This window comes from Alligator sinensis, unplaced genomic scaffold, assembly GCF_000455745.1.
Source record: "Alligator sinensis unplaced genomic scaffold, ASM45574v1 scaffold368_1, whole genome shotgun sequence".
Lineage (NCBI taxonomy): Eukaryota > Metazoa > Chordata > Crocodylia > Alligatoridae > Alligator > Alligator sinensis.
The window spans coordinates 862,747-885,308 of record NW_005842025.1 but is presented as its reverse complement, the minus strand read 5'-3'; the positions used below and the strand labels follow the sequence as shown (position 1 = coordinate 885,308).

The following is a 22,562-nucleotide window of genomic DNA, read 5'->3' as shown; positions in this document are numbered from 1 at the left end:
TTTAGCTCACTGGCAGCTCACTGCCTCCCACCTCCCCCGGCCACGGTGGGGCGGGGTGAGGGATCGGGCCTCTCTCCACTTCTGCCTTCAGCCCGCCTCAAAATGTAATTTTGCTCTTAATGGAATTTTGACAGTATATTTGTCATGTCCTGCAAATGGTTTGGAAACAGAACTAGAACTCAAGGAAGTAATACAAGGGTGCCCAGCCTCTGGTCCATAGGCCAAATGCGGCTTGCAGAATCTTGGAAAATCTGGCCCACGGGGCTCCCTGTGGGTCAGGAAATTTGGCGGCGGCAGAGCAGTGGCCATTAATACAGCCACCCTCCCCATACCACCAAATTTCCCAAACCCCAAGCCCTGCATGACTGGTCAGAGCCAGGCTGCGCCCCCACCCTCTTCCCCCCCTGTGGGGCCAAGTTGGGGCCATACTGTGCACCCCCTCCCCTTCCCTGCAGGGCCAAACCACACTCCCTTTTCTTTGCAGGGTGGGTTGGGGCTGGGATGCCCTCCCTCGCACTCTCTGCATGGCTGGATGGTGCCCACCGTACCTTCCCTGGGCACCCCACCGGGACCACCAGCTGGATCTGACCAGCGGACAAACTGCACTGTCCATCCAGTCTGCTGGGGGGTGGGAATTGAGCACCACTGCTGTAATATGACACATAGTGAGAAATTTTACATCTCATGTAATTCCCCAACATGGCTACAGGAAAGGGTTTTATAAGAAAGGGGTGAAGAAAGCAAGGCAATGAGAGGATCTTCTGGAGTATGAGTTCAGGAGAGCTCTGGTGGTGGAGGTAAAAGTAGAATGAAACCATTTGCCACATGGTGGACATCCATGTGACACTATCATTGGTAAATACTGAGCTCCATATACATTGAGCAGGGCAGCCAATTTACAGCAAATAGTATTAGTTGAATTCAGTTTCTTTTTTTCTGTGCATGTATAATTTTCAGTAATTAGTTAATCTTTTTCATTTATTCAGATATTCTGTGCAGACATATATCATTGCCTTGATAGCTTGCAGACAGACAGTTGGCAGCAAGTGTTGGACTGTTAGAATTAGAACTGTGTTTCTGTTTCTTGGTTGGATGAATGAAAAATCTTAGAATAAGGTCTCTGGTATGAACACTTGGTTACAAAATCAAAGTTTGCTCTGCATGATATTTGGTAATGCTAGCTTAATTTGCTCAGCTTTTTTCTAAACAATCATGGTAGTCATCTTGCTTGCTTGACTATATGCAGAAAATGAACATGAAAGGACCCAGACACATGTAGTTGAAATTTGTTTAAAATTTTGAATGAACCCCTGTGAAGAAGTTTACTGGATATTATTCTGTCGATTTGGTAATTTTCTGGACTCATCTTGGAGAATTAATAGGATATCGCTTTTAGAAAATGGGATTTCAATCCACTAAAACACAAGCCTGCTGTTACGCAAATAATTTTAATTTTGAGCTGTCCTAGATGCTTTGAAGTGGCCAGGGTTTCTTGGTGTTTTGAAAAAATTGGTTTTCGATGTGCAACCGCCTCTATTCACTCTTAATGTCTCTTTCGTAATTCAAATAGGAAAAATACTAGGAATGCAAAAACCATTTGTTACCTTACTGGCCCTGATGATTTTCCATAAGGAAAATAAACAAGCCAACTATTGCACGGCCCATGGAGGGGCGGGGATGAAGCAGGTGCTTGTGACTTAACAGAGTGGATTTCAGGCTGTGGTATTAGAGCCAAATGCTTTGTATGGAAGGCCTCTGCCAGATGATTTGTTCTGTTTTTATAAACCAGCATCTTTGCTGCCATAAGTTGCAAAATGTCAGGTTTTGCAGTTAGAATTGTTTAGTGCCAGTTGATATGTGTAAAAGAAAAAAAAATGACCTTGTTATGTAGTATTTGTGTGTGTTATGCAGCAGTAAAAGATTAAGATTTCCATATTAAGTCCCTTCCAGTAGCTTCTATCTCCAGTGGGGGGAAGGATTTGAGCGTAGATTTGGGAAGCAGGAATTAGAGTTCTAATTCAGAGGAAGACACTGCCTCCCTTTAGACAGGTCTTAAACCCAAGTTATTTCTACCAGCTTAAAAGGAACTTTCTGCCTACTGCTAAGCTTAACAAAGGAGACAGCACCTTTACTGCTGCCTAATGCTTTGAAAACAAAGAAGAGCTGTACAAGTAATCTTGATGAGACTTTTCTAAATGACCAGTCCCAGAAGTCCAGCTGGATTTTTCTTCTGCTATTACATCCTTACTGGTAATCCTGATTGCACAATCTTTAGTTTGTTGGCAGTTCTGTCAAAGTCACCCTACAGCTGTGGTTTTTGACCTTTTTCCATTTACAGATCCCTGGAAATTTCAAATGGAGTTGTGGACCCCTCTGAATTGTGAGTGTGGGTAGTCGCATACTTTTGATTGATCATAGTCATCTTTTGTAGACCCCTTAGACATAGTCTGCAGACCTCCAGAGGTCTGTAGACCACAGGTTGAAAACCACTGCTCTACAGGGCTAATAGAAGTTAGAGGATTGTCCTTTGGCAGTGACAAATGAATGACAAACATACATGGGCCATCTTTTTCCCATAGCACCTCCCTAAAATAAGGGTTTTTTGAGGTTTCTTAAGCAGTAGATTCTTTGTTACATGCAAACAAAGACTGTGTTATCCTTGTGTGAAAAGTGAAATCGCCTGCCCTTCTCACTTACTTGCCTTTGGAAGTTCCAAAATGCCTTTATTTCATTATCTCTTGGCCAGTCACACTTTGAAGGCTGTTTCAACTTCAGCAGTGAAGAAAGCATCCAGGAGCTAGGAACCTTTTTTTTAAACCACAAAGAATCAAAACTTTTTGGTCAACATTTCAAGGGACATTTTCGTCTCTTGCTTTTAAGCTGTGCTGAATTCCAGCCTATGCCAAGTACTGAAGGTTGAAACATGTTTAACTGCTAAGCTCTCCTCCAGGCTTTTGGCACCCTTGCTGAAAAAGCAGGTGGTCTGAAGTGATGGTTCCCTTTAGGTTCTCACACGCTGCACACAACACATAGACGTGAAAGACAACTGTCAGTTCCTTCCTTCCCTTGTTCCATTCCTTTGCGCCACCCCCATCCTCTCCCCCCCCCCCCGCCAAGAAAAAAATCCCTGTTCCCCCGCCCCCCCCCCCCCCCCCCCCCCCAGGCAAGAAAAAAAAGTCAGGACACAGATGGATGTGTTGGAAACCTGTCAACATTTTTATAAAGGGCATGCTAGAACATAGTCACAACTCATTAGTAAGCTAATCAAATGAGACAGGCATCAGTTTCAGGAGCAGAAAGTGGTCAGTATGTTTTTGAGGGGGGGATAATTTAGATTGTGTCATCTCATGTTGCTCATTTTGAGTTGCAAATGTATGAATGAACTACATGCTGGTGTCACCAGCAGATCAACAATAAGCATCCATGCTCTCTGGTTAACATGATGATTTTAGGAGTCCTTTGTTAAAGCAGCCACACTTGGGTCTAGTCTTTACTGCACAAAAATGTGTTTTAAATCAATATGGTTTTCATAAAAATAATGCATGGATCATTTTTACCTTGATGTAACCCAGGAGCCTATTGCTTGAGGAGCAATTTTAATCTGGCCCACAAAGGCCAGAGATCAGTGGTGATTCAGCTGGAAGCTTCTGCAGTGGCGGCCGAAATTCGCACACATCGTGGCTGGACAGCAGTGAGGTGTTAGTGTTTGGGTCAGAAGTGCAGGCCTGCTGCTCCTAAAGGTTGCTGACCCCTGATGTAGTCAGTTTTATGATCATCCTTGTAGTCTCCCCACTTGGGGTTGACAAAACCCAGAAACAAGAGCTTTAAAAATGTCTCCTTTACTCATCTGTGAAAACCCAAGCTCTTTCTTTCCAGCAGCAGCTGATGGCATCAGAGGCACTACAGCAGTATAAACGATGCCACCTGTCTCACATTGGGTGGGGTAATGCTCCAGAGCTAAACATGTGACTTCAAGTTTTAACAAGGTTAGGCGCAAAAGTTACTCATTTTCAGCTGCTGTTTTTCTTTTCTTTTTTACTGCGAGCCCTATTTCCCAAAGCAGCTCAGTGCCTTCAGAGCATGAAATTGATTGAGTTTCAGTGGGTGTGCGCTTCTGAAAATGCCAGGCAAAATTCTTTCATTTGAAAAAGCCAACCAACTAGAAAACATGACTGGTCCAGATTGTATTGCATCAAATCCCAGTGTCCTCCATCCGAATAGAGCATCCTTTGAATGTCAAAGGCAATGCCTTCATTGAAACGTATTAATATATTATGGTCTGTTTCTTATGATACAGGCAGGATGTAGCATCTGAGAACCTTCCAGCACAGTCCCATGCCATTTGTCTCTTCTCACCCTCCACGGATGATATATGCTATGTTCAGTGGAATGTTTAGATTAGGAAGGGTTTTCTTTGAATTTCATGGAGCCTTAAAGACTTTTTTCTCTCCCAACAGTTGCTAACGAGAAGAGGTTGCCAGTGATGCCTGGATCCCCTGTGGAAGTGAAGATACAGTCAAGATCCTCTCCTCCCAGCATGCCGCCTCTGCCACCCGTGAACCCAGGAGGCCCTCGGCCAGTGTCCTTCACCCCTACAGCATGTAAGAGCTTTGTGATGTTAGCTGTCTGGTGTTGGGAAACTGCTTTTCCCTTAGGATGTTCAGCAGGACTCTTAATCTCAGCAAAATGAACACGTAGTTTGTGAAAGTCACTGCTAGTATTTCAGTTGTTTTCCAGAGCTAATGTACAGTGTTGAGAATTGGCAAGGCACTAGAGAGGCAGTGACTAGGAGGGAAATTTCTGTTGTGTGACTAGGTAGATTACCCACTCCTTCCGTCTGCCAGTGCAGAATTGTTCCCTGCGGCACATTGGCTTAAATGTAGAAGTGCTTTGTCCAAGTGAAACTGAAATAAGCAGAGAACTAGGGCTCATTTGTCCACCCTGAATCTCCTCTTTCCATCTTTACTGTTTATACTTTTCTCTCAAATGTAGAGTAATTTTCATGATCCTTCCCAGCCATAATTTCAGTCCTTTCACATCCCTGTTCTGTTCAGTTGTTCTTCACTATCCTTCCAGTTTTTCTATCTTTTTCCTACAGCAGTGCCTACTGTTTCAGATGCAATAGCACCAGCAAAATATAGACAGTACTTTCTCCTTGTTACCTCATTTATGGAGCTTCAGAAAACTATGGCTTTTTCCCTTATGTTGCAAACTCCTATCCAGTTTACCATTCACCATCTCTCCAGGGCCTTTTTTCAGCATCATGACTTTCCAGTTCTCTTCCTTCCGTTCAGTAGCTATGTTAAGAATTACGCTTCCCCAGATGCACTTGTGATTACATTCTTTTCTGCCCATGCATCTCATCTCTCCAGGCAACTTTGTAAGATGTCGCTGTTCTAACAGATGCCTACATCCCCCTCACAATTCAGTGTCATCTCTGAATTTCACAGATTAACATTTTAATCTTCATTTTGGAGCATTTAATGAAATATTCAGCAACAGTGGCCTTAAGATTGGGCCCAGGGCTAGCCCTCCACATACTTCTCCCTGATCTCAATATGTTGATTTTTTTTTTTTAATGCCCCCATTGTGTGTAAGGGCTTTCAGTCCTACCTAGACCAATATATATGAATGTCTTGAGAGAGGCTGTGACACACTGTATCAAATGCTTTATTAAAATCCAAGTAGGTTGCATCTTCAGCATAAATTACCTTTGATTTTAAGAGAACTGTGCTGAAGTAGGTGTGGCAAAGTTTAATTCATTTAAAATCAGGGCCCCTTTGTGACTGATATTGTACAAGGTACAGATAGATGTAATTGTATTGCTACTGCAGAATACTGATATGAACTATTACCCAGCAGTTGTAATGCCTGCATGATTTTGCAGTGATACAAGTATAGCAAAATTAACCCTGCAAGGTCAAAGTTAAGGTAATTTCACTGTTTTATATTGCTGCAGGATCATGCAAACACACGTTAGATCATAACAGCTGATGCATGCTCCTGGGGAGGTGCTCCCCCTCCTCTTTTTAAAGGGGCTAAAAAGTATGTTTGTCTGTACCTACAGGCACACAGCACCCTGTCCTAAAGTGCTTACAATCAAAAGAGGATAGACAGTTGTGCAGAAAAACCTTGCGTGATGGTAGACAGCAGGGCAGTGACAGGTAGGGAAAATAAACTTGGATCTCTTGACACCTAGTCCAGCAGCTAGTTGGTAGACCCTGCTGTTTCCCTTTTAAATCCCTTATGACAGGTTTAACTTCTATAGAATGCAGATCACCTTATCTGGTTTCTTTGATTGTGTTCAGAATATAGAATTTTTCCTTTATAGAACAAAAAGTACTTTATTTATAAATGCTTAGGGGCTTCCTTATGCATAATAAGGAAAAATGCACAGAATCACAAGTGCATTTTTCGCTTTCCTTTGCAGGTCACCTTTAAAACAGAAGCCCTGTATGTTGTCACTAATCCAGTCCCCTCTCTCTTTTTATAAACGGATACCTTATCTCTAGAATTTCAACCATCCCATCTCCTCCTCCCCACACCCATAAAGCCCTTTCACCACTCTGGTTAGCCTGAACCAGCTCTGCTGTTTTCTGCCCTTATCTTTCCTTTGAATATATAACAGACTCTGATTATCTGTGCTTGTTTTCCCCCTCTCCACTGCTGCTACAGGTGCATGGAGCTTTTATAACCTCAGATCTCTGAACAGCTTTTGAGCAGTTTAACTCCTCTGAGCCCTCCCTTCCCATCCTTTGAAAAGGTTCCATTAATGTAGTCTTTTAAAAGATGTCAGGATTCTGTTACTATCACTAATCTGCCATTGTTTGTAAACTTTGAGTTGCACAAACCATTTTTACCTCCTGTTTTTCTCTTTACCATTTGGTAAATGTTATTCAGTTCCCATGCAAATGAAGTGTTCGCAAACATTTTTCTTGAATGGCTATCTCCATTTAGTCATCTTTTCCTGCTCAGTATCTGCTCATCAGCATGCTAGGCAGTAGCACCACTCTGGGAATCTTGTCTGCATGTCTCCTCCAAACAGTATCCTTTAAAAATACAGTAATCAAGTATTTTTATACTGCTTAGAGACTAAACCTTCGTTAAATATGTGGCCAATGTTCTTTCTAACTGCAGTACATATCTGTGTGCACAAGAAATCTGGGATTGACTAAAACTTTTTATAACCTAACGTACTTCTCCCCCGCCTCAAAATCATTTGGGCCTAAATCATTCTTGTCTGTTATCAGAGCTTCCTGGATGAGACCCAAGATTGCACAGTTGCTGTACTGGTATTTTTAATCACTTCCCGTATTGAGTTCCTAAATTTTGGTCACTGTAGTCTCATTTAAGCAAAAGGATTTTGAACTAGACAGCCAATGTTGTTGACATTAGCAAAACTAATCCCCTGGGAAGTCTGTGGGAATGGCCTGGTTCTGATTCTGCAGTGGGGTGTTTTTTTACCCAGCTGTTTACAGTTGTCTAAAGTTATACCTAATGCAGGGATCAGCACTCTTTTTGGGCAGCGCCAAAAACATCTGTAACTTTGACTGTACAATGTTGGCGTACCAGGGGCGCCGCAAGTGTCCTGACCCTTGTCCCCAGCCCCTTTCCTGTCATCTGCCTCTATGTACGCGTGCACCCGCCACCAGCAACAAGCTGGGCTGGGGCTCCACAGACCCCAATGCAGGCACTTGCAGCCTCCCAGCTGCCTGCCACAGCTGACCCGGGCTCTAAGCAGGCCACTGTTGTCCTCCACAGAGCCTAGGATCCTCAGCCATGGAGACCATGTGCAGCCAGAATTGAGAATCCCTGCACTTGAGGGGGCTCTTGGTCCCGGCTGCACTCCGCGTGTGGGGTGGAGCCAGGACTGAGAGTGCCCTCAGGTGCAGGGATTCTTGATCCCGGCTACATATGGCACGTCCACAACTGGGCATCTCCCAGCCACAAGGGTGCATGGAGCACCGTGCAGCATAGAGATTGCAACTGCTGCAATCTCCCAGCCACTGCCTGAAGTGCCCCTGTACTCCTGTGCCTGGTAGACCGCATTGGCTGCAATTTCCCAGCTCTGGGTGTGCATTGTGCTCCCCCATGGCTGGGAGACTGCATCAGCTGCATTGTCAAGCAATAACTTTATACTTAATTGGACTTTTTTAAGGTGCAGTAGTTAATTTGCACTGTAGCCTGTCTAAATTTATTGTGCAATTAACCAGGTAATTGCGGAATAGATAGAACTGTAGAGGGGGGCTAATATACATATTAACCCTACCCTACCCCACCTCTTCTAAGAGCTAGCCCAATTAGTGGAGCAGCAGACATCTATTTAGAAAGATTTTCTTTTAAATCTTATGTTTAGCAATGATTTAACATCTTTAGAATCTAAGCAAGTTCTTACCTGTTCTCGTAGTTCAGTGGTTCTCAGCCAGGGTGTTACGAGACCCTTTCAGGGGTGCTGCAGGGTGCCACGCAATGCTAGCACTGTTAGATGTTCAAACATGATTCATAAAACAGACCTGGAGACTTCAAATAGGAATCCTTGTGTTAAAAACATTCTGCTTTTGATGTAGTATTTCTCAGTTCTTTGCAACAAAGAATTTCTCTATTTTTCTGTAGTCAAAAACTGAGTGAAAAGTAAGAGCGGGCATTTCAAAAGGTGCCTCAAGTCTAGAAAGGTTGAGAACCACTATCTTAGTTTCAGTAAGATTTAGATGACAAAAACATTTTAAAAAAGACTGACCAGTGTACATTTAAAATCCTCTACAGCTGGTCTGGTCTGCAGAATGCTACAGCTAATCTGCAAGAGGCTGAGCATGTGAAGTTCTATATCCAAGTAGTACAGTCCAAGCTAGTCTGCTTTTAAACAAAAAAGGAAAAAAAATGCACGTATGTGCCATTCAGCAAATCTGTATTTGTATCTTCTTTGAGTTTACCAGCAGGAAACTCTGTGTTTTCATCATGACTCAGAGAAATGGATATAGGATTTGAGGAAACAGACCCAATATTGCCTTTTGAGTATTGTATGCCGTCCTCTGTTCAGCGTTCACAAATTGGCATGACATTGCTGTGTGAGGTTCCAGTGTTCCAAGGATTTCAAGGTTGTGTTTAAGCCTGCCTTTCTTTAATGTTAATATATTTGTGCGTAGTCTCTAAGGCAGGGGCGGACAAAATATAGCCTGTATGCTGGCTACAGCCTGACAAAAGATTTTATCTGGCCCATGAGTGGATGGCTGCCAACTCATTCGATCTGGCCTTCAAGCTGCTGGCAACTCTGCCTGCTGTATGGTGCCCAGTGGACGAGACTGCTTCCACCCAGCAGCATCAGCCCTTGAGGCAGCAGCATCAACTGTGGACTTGGGCAGGGCTTTTGCCACAGCGGACAGGTGGCAGCATCAGCTGTGGACACCACCAGCAGGTGCAGAAGCCCCAGCAGAACCTGCCGGTGGCATGCATAGCTGATGCTGCCCCCCTACTAACTTAGTGGAAGCTCCCACCTAGAGCCCCAACCTGGAACCTGCTGGCAGTGTCAACTGTGGACCCAGGCAGGAGCTGCTACCATGCTGGGCAGGTAGCAGCGTCGGCTGTGACACTGACAGCAGATTCTGCATCAGAGCTCCAGAACGTGCTGGCTAAATAAGTAGCTGATGCCACCACCTGCCTGCCATGATGGAAGTTCCCATCTGGGTCAACAACTAAGTGTCAGGCCTTCTGGTGAATGACAGCTCCAGCCAGGTTGTAGAGGGAGGGAGAGAGAAGAGGGGAGAGGAAGAGACAGGGAGGGAGGGGAGAGGGAGACAGGGGGAGAGAGAGAGAGATGGATATGGCCCTCAACAGGTCCCCAAAACTCATTAAGTGGCCCTCCAGCTTAAATAATTGCCCACCCCTGCTCAGAGATGTAAACAAGACCTACTTCTTCCCTAAGTTGAAAGCCTGGCATGAGTGTTTTGATACACAATGTGATGGCAGTAATCATTAATGCAAACATCTTGGTTTGGCTATGCATTGCAGTGCCTAATGGTATTAACCATTCACCCCCAACACTCAATGGGGCACCATCTCCGCCCCAGAGGTTCAGCAACGCTCCTGCCTCCTCCTCCTCCTCCTCACTGACCAATCAGCAACTTCCAGCTACCTGTGGGGCCCGGCAACTCAGCAAACTAAAGCGCTTCCTTACCACCCTTCAGCAGTTCGGCAATGACATTTCCCCAGAGATTGGGGAGAAGGTGCGGACGCTTGTCCTAGCATTGGTGGTAAGTACTTTTAAAAACAAAAAACCCCCTGGAACTCAGAAATTTGTTCAAACACAAAACCGCTTTATGGCAGTAGGGGCCCCTGTTGCTTGTGCCAAAGCTTTGTTAATGCCTGGAACGTGGCAGCCAGTGTGCATGTCTGTTGCACAATGCTATTTATGTGGTTTTGGTTTTATGGGAATGCTATTTACCAAGCAAGTCTAAACTCTTTCTAATGTTTACCTTCTCTGGTAACTTCTTTGTTTTCCATGATCTTTGGCTGGCTTCAGTAAGCTATTTGACTGTCATCTGCTTTGCCTTCAGCTACTAGCTGGGCACCACTAAATTTAATGAAATCCAAAAGAGTTTGGACTAAATTCTATCATGTGGCTCTCAGATCTTCTATGATTGTGGGGTGGGGGGAAGGCGGTTCTAAGCAAAGGGTACACAGAACACATACTGCAAGCTTCAAACTTCTCCTTTGTGCACCTGAGAAATACACTCTTATTTGTTAGGCAAAAAGTGACCTCTTCATGTCTTGTAACTAACTAGGGCATGGACAATTCATGATTTCCTGAGTGTGCCTGTTGATAGATTTAGCTCTTATCTACTTCCAAGTAAGGTACAGAGAAGGGCACCAAGGATTATTAGCGGTATGCAGGGGCTTCCATATGAGGAAAGATTAAAGAGGCTAGGCCTATTTCGTTTAGAAAAGAGATGCTTGAGGGGAGACATAATAAGTATTTACAAAATACTAAATGGTGCAGACAAAGTAAGTGCAGATTTATTATTTACACTCTCCCTCAATGTAAGAACTAAGGTTCACAAGACGAAACTGGTAGGTAGTAAGTTTAAAACTAACAAAAGTAAGTTTTTTCACATTGCGTGCCATTATTTACAACTGTCTAGTACAAGGTTTTTCAACCTTTTAAGATCGGTGTACCCCCAGCGGCTGGATATGCGGGGAGGTTGGTGGGGGGGCAGGGGGCAGGTGCCTGTGTGGGATGGTGTGTGGCGGCGTTCTGTCTCCATCTGCCCATGTGTACCCCCTAGAGCCTTTTCAAGTACTTCCCTGACAACCTATGGTCCAGTTGGTCTAAGAAAAGATATCGCCTCTACCACACTGACTGCTTTTACTTTTAGACCAACATGGCTGCAGCCTTTATCATTAAAGTATGGAACTCATTGCCACAGGCTTTTGTGGAAGCTGACACTTAGCCAGATTCAAAAATGGATTGGGCAGATTCTTGGAGGAAAGGGGCATCAGTAGCTATTGAGCATGGAAGTTGGGGATACAACCTCTGAATTAGAACCTCCTAGAGCTTAAGTGCTGAAGGCTACAAGTGAGCGAGAAACAGTGTGGGGGGAGAGGAAAAACCCTGATTGTACCCAGTTCAATCTCCCCTTTAGCATCAACACCCTGCCACTGTGTGGCACAGGATACTGAGAAAGATGGACCTAGGGTCTGACCCTGTAAATGGCAATTCTTATGTTCTTATGAAAAAATGCCAATTTTGCACACTATTTACTAAATACCGTTATTGAAACCTCAGGGTCATCAAACTTAAAAATTCCTTGCTGTGGGAGGCAACATGGTCTAAAGGCTGCAGTGGTGAATGAGGTATCGGGAACTTGCAAATGGAAATCCTGCCTTTGCCAATGACTTGCTGTGTAGCCTATGGAAAATTTGCGACTGTTTCCCTACCTCACAGGGCTGTTGATAGGATAGGTTGATGGTTTTTTGCAATGGTACTGTACATAAGTGCTAGGCCTTATACATACAGGCCACCATGGTATTTCTGGGAGCTCTGCAGCATGTGGTTGAATGTATATACTTCTAAAAGCAAAAGAAGAGTCTCTTCTGAGTTCTTGGGGATCTCTGGCTACAATCTGGCTGCACAAAAAGTTTCTTCAAAGTCACTGATTCATATAACGTCAGAAGAAATTTGATTGCAAGTGTTCAGTGAATACAGTCCATCATAACACTTGCTACTTTTTAGAAGATGAAGCAGTGCAAATCACGTGTGCTATGGCTGTTTTCCCTGAGTGGCAGAACATTGCTGCCTCATATATTTTAATCCAGAAACACCAGCAAAGAAATCTGAAGTAGTTCCAAGATGCCTTAAGTGTTGAATATCAGCTATAGTATCTGAAGGCATATATTTTTGGTGTCCTACCTTTTGCATCTGGGTTCACATATATGCTTACATTATAACAAATTGTGCAAACGCTTTCAGTGGTCTGAACATCTTGGTTGTTCAGAAATGCAAGTTCAAAACTTATGATGCTGGGGCACAGGCAAGGGTTTGATAGAGACAAATCCCAACATGCACCCAGGTGTTTGTGCAGGAGCAAAAACCAACTTCAGTGCAGACTTGTGTTACCTCTAAAACCACACAGGTGTTTGTTCACATGTAATTTTGCACATACGGAGACCAGGTAAAATCCAACTGAAATATGACTCTGGAAGATGGAGAAATAGATTTTATTCCAGAATTCTGTTATATCTGGTGAAATGCTGTCCAATTAGACTTTCCAATTGCTTTTTAAATGCCAGATATTGAACTGGACTGTGATGGTTCCATAGAATAGAAAAACAGCTGCCAGGAGGTGATAACTGCCACCACCTAAAATACAGTAGAGTGTGTTTCACCATTTGAGGAAATTTTCCAGAATTTATTTCTATGACAGTCAAGTGATAGATCATTTACAGGGTAAGCTGCTGCTGGCTATTGCGGCTAGTCAATATTATTACTGTAGTGTCCAAGAACCAACTAAAAAAGGGGACCCAGTATGCTGAATACTGAATGAATAGAGTGGCAGACAGTTCTGCTGCCTGGGCTGTGCAGTCTAAATAGACAAAATGGAGTAGGGGCAAGTGTATAACACACTGACAGAACACTGCGATGCCAGCAAATGTCATGGCAAGGCTGTGGGGCATGGATTTAGTTAGAGGCGGCTGGCTAAGTAGGTATGAAAGGGTTGAAGAAGATGAGGTGGTGGAGGAGAGGATAGGAGACAGGTGTGGGGTGAAGCTGAAGTGAGGGACCATGAGAGAGGGAAGGGTTTTAAGTAAGCAGTCAGCACAGGGTAGAGGGTGTCCATTCAGTCCTGAAAGATTTCCAAATACTCAAAGGTTCCTGTCTTGGCAGCTTCTGCAGCTGTTTAGACCAGCTGGAGTCTGGCTGGCTCCTTCCTGCAGTTTTACCTCAAGCCAGCTGGTGAGGGAGGGGAGGGGTTAAAAGAAACCCCTTGGGTGCTAATGCCTTCAGGATGCAGAGGGTCTCTCATGCTCAGTCATGAATCTGGAGAAGTGCTGAAGGGAGGGGATGCCCCTGGTCTGTATTTTCCCTTTCCTTCCAGTGCAGCAGTCCCTGTTTTGGTGGCTGCTGCTTCTTTCTACTAGAATGTCTGGCTCTGAATGGCAGGATTTGATGCAATTCTTTTATTGATCCTGAAGTGGTTGATGCAAAATCTAACTTCAGATTTCTTTGCTTTCCTTTCACACACTGAATTTTGTTAAGGACTAAACTAGGAAATAAATAGATTTTACTTTTATTTCTCTTGACAGAACTCAACAGTGACAATTGAAGAATTTCACTGCAAGCTCCAAGAAGCCACCAACTTCCCTCTACGTCCCTTTGTGATTCCATTTCTGAAGGTGATGGCTTCGTATAATGTTGGGCAGCATGTATCTGCTGGGAGCCAATAAACAGAAAGCTCTGCTTTCAAGTGGTAGAACAATTGCACTTAAAGTCTAAGGAAGACCGTCTAGAAGGGGTGGGCAATTATTTGGGCCTGAGGGCCATATAGGGAGTTTTTGGTGAGCTGTCATGGGTCAGGTCAGCACCCCCCCCCCCCCAACACCCCCATTGCACAGCAACTCACTAAAACTCCGAATGGGGCTTTGGGTGAGTGGTGAGCAGTGTTTGAGGATGGGTGAGGTGGGGATCATGGGGCCAGGTCGCAGGGCAGTCACAGCTCAAGGCTTTGGGATGTGTGGGGGGAGGGGTGCGGTGCAGGGGGGGGGCATGGGGGTGGGGGGCTGCCTGGGTGCTAGATTCCAGGAGCCAACCAGAGGTGGGGGAAGGTAGGGAGCATGTGTAGCAGAGCTTGCCCAAATGGTGTGGTCTGTGGCTGCCCCAACAGCACTCTGCAGCAGGCCAGGCCCCACCCACTCCCCTCTAAGGCAGCTTCCATTAGCCCAGCCCCAGCCAGAGTACAGCTTCTAGTGGGGCTGTTTTCAGTGGGGCTGCAGCTGGACAGGTGCTGCTTTGCTCCCTTCAGTGACTCCTCCTGCCCCTGCCACACCACTCCATTGGGGGGGAGGAGCTGGAGAGACTGTTCTGCTCGCCTTGACTCTATCTGTAGCTCCTCTTTCTGCTTATGCCCCTGTTGCACCACTCCATGTGGGCGGAAGGGGGAAGCTTCAGCCAGGCGGCTCCTGCCCCAGTGGATGGTCTCCAGCTGTTGGCTGCTTTTCACCTGTTCCACCTGCCTGTAGGTGGCTGGTCATTGCGCGGAGCAGGTGGAAGGCAGCTGGAGCCAGAGCCCCACATGCTGAGGCAGGAGCCATATAGCTGTCTCCCTCCCCACCCCACCCCTCCCCCCAAGTGGCACAGCAGGAGGAGGAGCCACAGCTGGAGGTGAGGGAAGCACAGCAACCACTGGCTGGCTGCAGCCACACCAGGAACAGTGCCCCCAGAAGCTGCGCACACTGGTTGGGGCCTGGGCCAGCAGGTGCAGGCACGAGTGCAGCACACCACGAAGGCAGCTGTAGACTAGATTCAGTCAGTTGGTGGGCCAGATCTGGCCCACAGGCCATATTCTGCCCACCCCTAGTCTAGAAAATACGCTAGTTGTGACCCAGTATGACGAGCGTCGGTGGAAATTATAACTTGACCATGGGCATCCTGATAAGGTCTGAATTTCCAAATACCATATTTACCCAATTTTGAATTTCAGATGCTTTTCCAATAAGTAGATTCTATACAAGGAAACTATAAATTTGTTATAATTTTTTATGTATATAATTAATTAGGCTGCAGGGGGATCAGGGGGTCGCTGAGGCAGAGGTTGAGGGGGCAGGCATAGGTAAAAGGAGGCAGGGGATTGAGAGGGGGAGGTCAGGTTCCCCCACCCCCATCTCCACCTCATGGTCGTCCCCATGCTCTCTCCACCTAGCGAGCCCTTCCTCCACCAAACAAGCTTGGAACAGGCAGTGGCTCAGCTTCAGCCCCAAGCCCAGGGCCAAATCTGGAGCTGAGCTGGTGCCTGCCCTGGGCTGGTATTCAAATCTAAGATGAAGCTGTCTTTTTTACTGTAGTGTCTGGGGGAAAAACTTGTCTTTGATTTGAATAAATATGGTACATTTCTCACAAGATTCATATTTCCCTCACTGCTTATCTCCAAGTATCAGAATGTATTTCTTATTTACTCCATAGTACCTTCTGCAAATGAATTGGACATGTTTTGACCAGAAGACATAGGAGTACCTAGAGACACGATCTTCTGCAGTTTTAAAGAAATTATGGATTGCAGCAAAAAAAAAAAAAAAGAATCAATAAGTGTGATTTAATTTTGAATCCTCTCCGCTTTGGAGATGTGTTAAAGTTATAAAACCTATGCTAAATGTTTATATAGCAGTCTGGGATAGCCCAATCAATATATATTAGGGTATATAACACAGACCACATAATAGCCCACTGTATCTAGTTGTGTTTAAAAAAAAAACAAAAAAAAACAACCAAACAAACAAAGCAGAGCTCATCTGTTGACTTGATCAAGTCTCACTTCCAAATTTAAGTCTTCAAAATGATTAAGGTGATGGAAGCACAGAAAGATCCTTGTGTAACTTATTTTTATTAGGAAACAAATTTTAGGCCATCTCTAGGTCTCATGAGAACAGTTGTCTTTACATAACTATATATTACCTCTACAAACAGTTTCAGGACCTTTCTTATGAACAGCAAGGTTCATTACTGAAGAGGTAATGCTGATTTAAGCCAGAGGTTATAGTCATGGTATCTTGACCAGTAACTGGAGTTGAACCATAGTCTAGGTCCAGCATTCTTGACCTTACAGACTGAAGCTGAACTGCCTCTTGCTTTCTAGGCCAACCTTCCACTGCTGCAGAGGGAGCTGCTGCATTGTGCCCGAGCTGCCAAGCAAACACCATCCCAGTACCTGGCCCAGCATGAGCACATTCTTCTCAACACAAACACCACATCCCCAGCTGACTCCTCTGAGCTGCTGATTGAGGTGAATGGAAATGGAAAAAGACACAGTCCAGACAGGTAAAGGGAACTGCATATTCTATTCAGCTCCTCACCAGTCAACCTGTTACCAGAACAACTTGCCCCAACATAGCTCTATCCAATCTAACTAAAATATTCTGTGCGTGGGAGGCTGCAGCTCATGAGATTTACTTTTCAGGTTGCTGTACTATCCAGGAGAATCTCTGGGAGAGTGACTTGTGAGCTGAAAGCTGTAGTTTCTTCTTCAGGCTGACCAGATGGCTGCTTCCTAAAGTTTTTTGTGGGGAATGGCACACACAGGGTGTGTGGTAGGGTGTTCTGGTGGATGTTCTGGAAGTCAGCAAAGCTTCTGCATCAGAAGTTGTTTTCAGTCTTTCCTAGTCCTGTTTTGAGTCCTTGCAAAGGAAGTGCTCAGAGTTTAGAGAACAGCAACTAGAAGTTCCTTTGAAATAATTCTAGAAAAACAAAAAAATTATTGGAAACCAAAATTTCTTGCTTCAAAACCCGAGATCTTTCCATTCTTGAACTTGTCGTCTTTCTGCTGACAGACACCTGCCTCTCTTGGTTTGTTTGTAGAAGAGAAGACAGTAGTTTTGAGAGAGATCCACTGCCATCTGAGCCTCCTGCCAAGAGAGTGTGCACCATTAGTCCGGCTCCTCGGCACAGTCCCGCTCTGACCCTTCCACTCATGACTTCTGCTGGGCAGTTCCACCCAACCCCACCTCCTCTTCAACACTACACCTTGGAAGACATTGCAACTTCCCATCTTTACAGAGACCCCAGCAAGATGCTTGAGCACAGGGATATGCGTGACAGACACAGCGGTCTTGGTAAAAAAACAAACAAACACATTCCCCCTTTGTTTTGTAATATCTGACACATGAGGATTCTTTTGGAGTTGTCTGTTATATTAAATGGCACACCTGGGCAGCATATAGTGGCGTATTTCTATTTCTAACCCTCCAAGGAAAAAAAGGTGTATTTTCCAGAAAGATTTTTCTGTAAGGAAATCCATCTTTGAGGGCCTATATTTTAGATGTCCCTTTCTCACAACTGTTTGAAATACAGTGTAAGTGGAGCTGTTTGCAGCCATTCTAGTTGTGCCTTTCCAGTTTGGGGACTAAGGGGAAATTTTGTTATACAAGAACCAGCTCCTCAAGATGAACAAATCCAAAATAGCAGCTAGAACTTTTATCTCCTGCACGAGAGCAAGTACAGACTCCAAATACTTTTCAGCTAGGCCAGCTCCTTTTTGCCTGGGTTTGTTTGGCAGTAAATACATTCATTTAAATTTTAATTTCTATTGTGTTCAGAAAATAAAAATATGTTGGGATAGGATTTTTAAAAGCAAAAAAGGGCTCCTGTGTCATAATGTTTTGCTACCATTTGAGATGTCTGCATGACTTCTTAGACACATTTGAAAATTCACCCTTCTGTTGTTGAAATACATTTTATTAGAAGTAGTATTTAACCCTTACACTGTGGTACTATTCAGAGGTCACAACTAGGTTGTCTCAAATGAACTAATCCTGTCTGATCATCATTCTGGCTGTAATTCATAACAGGTTTGAATGGAGGCTATCAGGATGAGCTGGTGGACCACCGGTTAACAGAGAGAGAGTGGGCTGATGAGTGGAAGCATCTCGATCATGTAAGGAATGGGAGTGGAATTCTTTTGGGTATGCAACAGCCAAGCTCCTCCCCCTCTCTCACAGTCATAGCTGCTATGTTTTATATGATTCTGGTATGAATCTGATGTTTCCTAAGTGGCCCTTTTTTATGAATGATCTGGGCAGTGGACAGTAGATATGGCAGGCATAACCTGTTACAGAAGCTGGTGCACATATCCCAGGCATTATTTACCTAGGGTCAGTAGAAAGTAAGGAGGATGTAAGTTTGCCATTCCTTACTCCCAGTTTTTTTCCTGATCTTTATGATTCCTGTAGTTCTTATTAATTCTTCTGCAGTCTTCTCTTATTTGGTGCAGACAGAGAAAGTGCCTGAAATGCCTCTCCTTATGTAGTGTTTCAGGATTGGGTTTGACTAACGCTCATCCTTCCCCTCTGCACTGAGCTGAAGCCTGTAGTGTTAGGAAGCAGTGGTCAGTGGTTAGTGCTCCTTGAGTGCTGCCCATGCCATTTAAATAGAAAATCTGAAAATTATTCTTACAAATCTAGGTCTTCTCTGTAACAGGGTTGGCCACAGGTATAAAGCCATGTGCCTTACTACATTTCTGTATGTAATGAGCATTAAGATTATCTTTTAATATACTGTGTGGCAGCAGCCAGAAATCTCAACATTGCACCTTTACTACCACCCATGGCTGCCCAGTCCAGCCAGTTTGCCCTAACATTTTACCTGCCAAGCATGGGCTAAAATACAGCTAAGACCCCAGCATTTTTCCATGCTATACAAGTGTGCATTTGGCACAAGCATCTGTTGAGAAGAGGCCTTAAGGCTAAATAGTAGAGTTTTACAGAACTATGCATAGAATGTCTCACGACTCGTACTTGTTCCATCAGAGTCTGCTCTGTCTAGGAGTCATCACTATGATATACGAATAGTACTATTCAATAATCAGTTTCACACTTGCATGGGCACTAAAATTCCTATTGTATTTAAACGGTGCCACTAATTTGTTCCTAACAAAGCTCTGATTACTTGTAATAGCTGGGTTTGGGCTAAAGTATGCAAATGGCTTTGTTTTTATGAAGGCAATTGAAAGAGCATTCTGCAAGGAAGAAAAGAGCAGGAGGTAAAATATTTTATGGACACTACAGAGCAATGTAAGAGAATTGTAACAGTTCCATCTAATTATAAAAAATGAATATTTTTAATGTAGCATTTAGCAGAAATGTGGCACGCTGCCTCCTTGGTTCTTTTTGTAAACCAAGGTCTGATAATACATGTGCCCACGTGGCACAGACTTGTGCCTGTGTGACAGCTGTCATGTTGGCTTGCATATATGGTATTGAAATTGGGATCTTGAGAACATCAGCTGCTATGGCTTGACTTAAAGCAAACACAGGGCTGTAAAAGGTTTGTGTATTGGGTGGATTAAGCACTTGAGAGTTGTCCTGTAACATATATTCACCACAGAGGAGCAAATACCCATGTGCATCAAAACATGCATGTCATCTTTGAATAGGCTAATACCTGTACTAGTGCAGTTAGTAACAAATGCACCTGGAATATTAATTGGGGCCAATGTCTGAAGGTGCTAGCATGTATAAGTGGAATACAATTTAAAAGGTGTGTAAAAATACTGGCATTTTAGTAAATTTTATGTACAAAGTATTGAGTAAATTCTTATGTAATTTTTTACAAATAAAGGCTGGGTAGAGGCCTAACTGAAAGTTTAACCCCAAATGCTGCCCTTTATGAGATTCTGCAAAAGCAATGAAAAATTGTCAAACAGAATTTCAAATATTTGCATAGAAAATACTCTATGGCATATCATCTAGGTAGTTTGGGATACAGTCATATGATAAAAGAGAGAGAAACATTTGAAGAAAGTAAATGAATCCTAAATTACAGCAAGTAGATGAATCCTGTCCATAATTAGGATATGCCAGTTTATCAGCAGCTATGCATTCCTTCTGCTAGAAAAATCCATGGGAAGCACCATGCTCTCCCTTGCTTCTGTGGTGATAGCATGTTGATCCAGAATTTGAAAAACAGCCTGCTCCCACTTAATCCTTTCAGGTATATTTTTATAAGTATTAGGACTTCATCCTTTTGCATGCTTGATGTGAAATAGGCAGAACTTGTATGGCCACAAGAAAGTTCTGCTTTGCAAAGTAGTGGCTTAATAAAAATTTGCAGGAAAAAACCAAATACCGCCCTCCCCCAGTTATTTTTAAAGTACAGCTTGGTTTACTTATATTTATATAAATAAATATCGATATGATTTATTTATATTTTATATACCCCTTTCATATATATATATAAAAATAAACTTTTTCTGCAGCAGCAGTGGATTTGAATTCAGTGGCCCAAAATATCCCTTTTAGTCATAAGTACTGTGCTCCTAGGAACCCACCATCATGGATCTGAAGATGGTACTGCATAACCTATTTGAATAATACTGTATCAAAAGTAATGAGGCAATCACAGTCAACATAAAATTATACTCTTCTTTATTTTTTTTCCCTGGAATTTTTAAATTTCTGCTTTTCTCCTCACATGCAACTGATGCCACAAGTTCTACATGAACAGAGTGGTTTAGTTGCTGGGAAAGTAAATTCTCATTTTGGCAGCTCGCACTAAGAAAATATTCTCTAATATGAAATAAAACAAATAAAGTTGTCTTTCCCCAGTTCTGAATATCCATCCTTCCATCCGCACGCAGGCATTGAATTGCATCATGGAAATGGTGGAGAAAACTAGGCGCTCCATGGCAGTTCTGCGACGTTGTCAAGAGGCTGACCGGGAGGAGCTGAACTACTGGAAAAGGCGTTATAGTGAGACTGCAGACACACGGAAGGGTGGGAGTGAACTCATCTCAAGGCAACACAGTCCTGGGAGCTCCGACTCCATCAGCAGCGGTAAGAGGCAGCGGCAAATGGTGCTGTGTTGTACTGTGACCAAAATTGTAGGGGTTGCTTGCTGGTCACTAGAGTCTATGGTTCTATAGCAACATCCTTCAGATGTGGAGAAGTGACCAAACCTAAAGTTAAAATGTAACCCTTTGGTTCATCAGATGTCTGATCTAAAAACTGTGCATAGTAACACTGAAAGCAGAGTAGACAAAAATCAATAATTAAAAAAAAGATTTTTAAATGTGAATACAGTTTTCCTTTTTAAAAATAAAACTATTTCAATTCACGTAAAAGCATGAAAAACCTTTATTCAGGTTTAAACTGACTATAACTACTGAAATACATTAATCAGTCATTTAATTTACGTTTGCCGCTAAAGTTTTTTTTTTAAGGAAGTCAGACCACAAATCTAGTGGAACTCACTGGCTAAACAAACACCTGAAACCAGAGTTTGTTGAAATGCTAAACCATCTTTGGATATTAGTAGTTGTTTCTGCAGGTGCAGGGAGTGTCTTTTTTTTCCATCTCCTGTTTATTCATCTCAGGGCTGCACCCCCTTCCCCCCCCCCTTGCCTCCTCACCCTCCACTGCTGCACCATACTGCAGACTCCCTGGTGCTGGGGGCTCTGCTGCCCTGCCACCTGTGCTGGGAACAGGAAGTGAAAGCTGAGGGAAGGGGATCCTGGAGACACAACAGCCTGGTAAGAGCTTGGGGCTGCATATTAACTGTTTGTTGACTGCATGCAGCCTGTAGCTGGTAGTTAGGCCTGACGTAGGTAGTTTAATTGAATGACCTGTTCATTCACAATTGGGAAACTAATTAGAAGATGCAAAAGCAGAAAAGCTAATTTTCCTCTTCCAATCTATGAAGAAAGAGAAGAAGTTTCAGAAAATGAAATCAACTGGTTCTAAAATTTTGAAAGTTTTGGTGCCTACAGACGATTTTTCCTTTATTAAGTAAAACAATTAGTTTGAAGTGCAAAAAAGGTTTTGATAAACTCACTGATTTCCTTCCACAAAAAGTACACTTATGATACCTTTTATTTAACTAATAAAATAATTTTGAAATGCTTATATGTGTATTTTCATTGAACTCCATTTTCCATTTAAATACAGCTTAATACAAACCATGAATGAAAAATGAATCCTCTTCCAGGAAATAAGAAATGTGGTGTTTGCCATAATAATAAATTTAAAAATTAAGAATCTGAATATATTTATGTTAAACAATATAGCCTCTTAAATACTGTGCATGTATGCTTCCTTCCACCTAGCAAAATAGTGTACCAAATTTAGTGTCCAGACTATATTTAATTGTAAATCATGTTTTAATAGCTTACAATGAATGAAACAGTCTTCTTGGAAAATTACTAACAGGTACAAAGGCAAAACAAGACTAAAAATGATTATTCAAATCTTACGGGCTGATTTTAAAACCTGATTATAAATCCATGTTTAATTTACTTGATTTAAATTTAATTAACCCTTCTTGCAAGGCAGATTCAGATGGTATCATATGCCTTGAAACGCCTGTGATA

The 22,562-nt window shown here is 43.3% G+C and overlaps 1 protein-coding gene across 9 annotated transcripts in view; it reads left to right on the top strand.

Annotated features, from left to right (window-relative positions):
• Positions 1-22,562, top strand: part of CBFA2T2 (CBFA2/RUNX1 translocation partner 2) — a 118,645-nt gene that overhangs the window by 85,142 nt on the left and 10,941 nt on the right. For 4 of the 9 annotated variants that reach the window (XM_025202432.1, XM_025202433.1, XM_025202429.1 and 1 more), the window contains 7 exons: positions 4,458-4,601; positions 10,006-10,247; positions 13,798-13,887; positions 16,341-16,522; positions 17,060-17,313; positions 18,049-18,162; positions 20,803-21,030. In XM_025202432.1, coding sequence (XP_025058217.1) covers positions 4,458-4,601; positions 10,006-10,247; positions 13,798-13,887; positions 16,341-16,522; positions 17,060-17,313; positions 18,049-18,162; positions 20,803-21,030 — 1,254 coding nt within the window. Of the gene's footprint in view, positions 1-2,338; positions 2,381-4,457; positions 4,602-10,005; positions 10,248-13,797; positions 13,888-16,340; positions 16,523-17,059; positions 17,314-18,048; positions 18,163-20,802; positions 21,031-22,562 lie in introns of those variants that run through there. The other 5 variants (XM_025202430.1, XM_025202428.1, XM_025202435.1 and 2 more) reach the window with 2 other exon arrangements.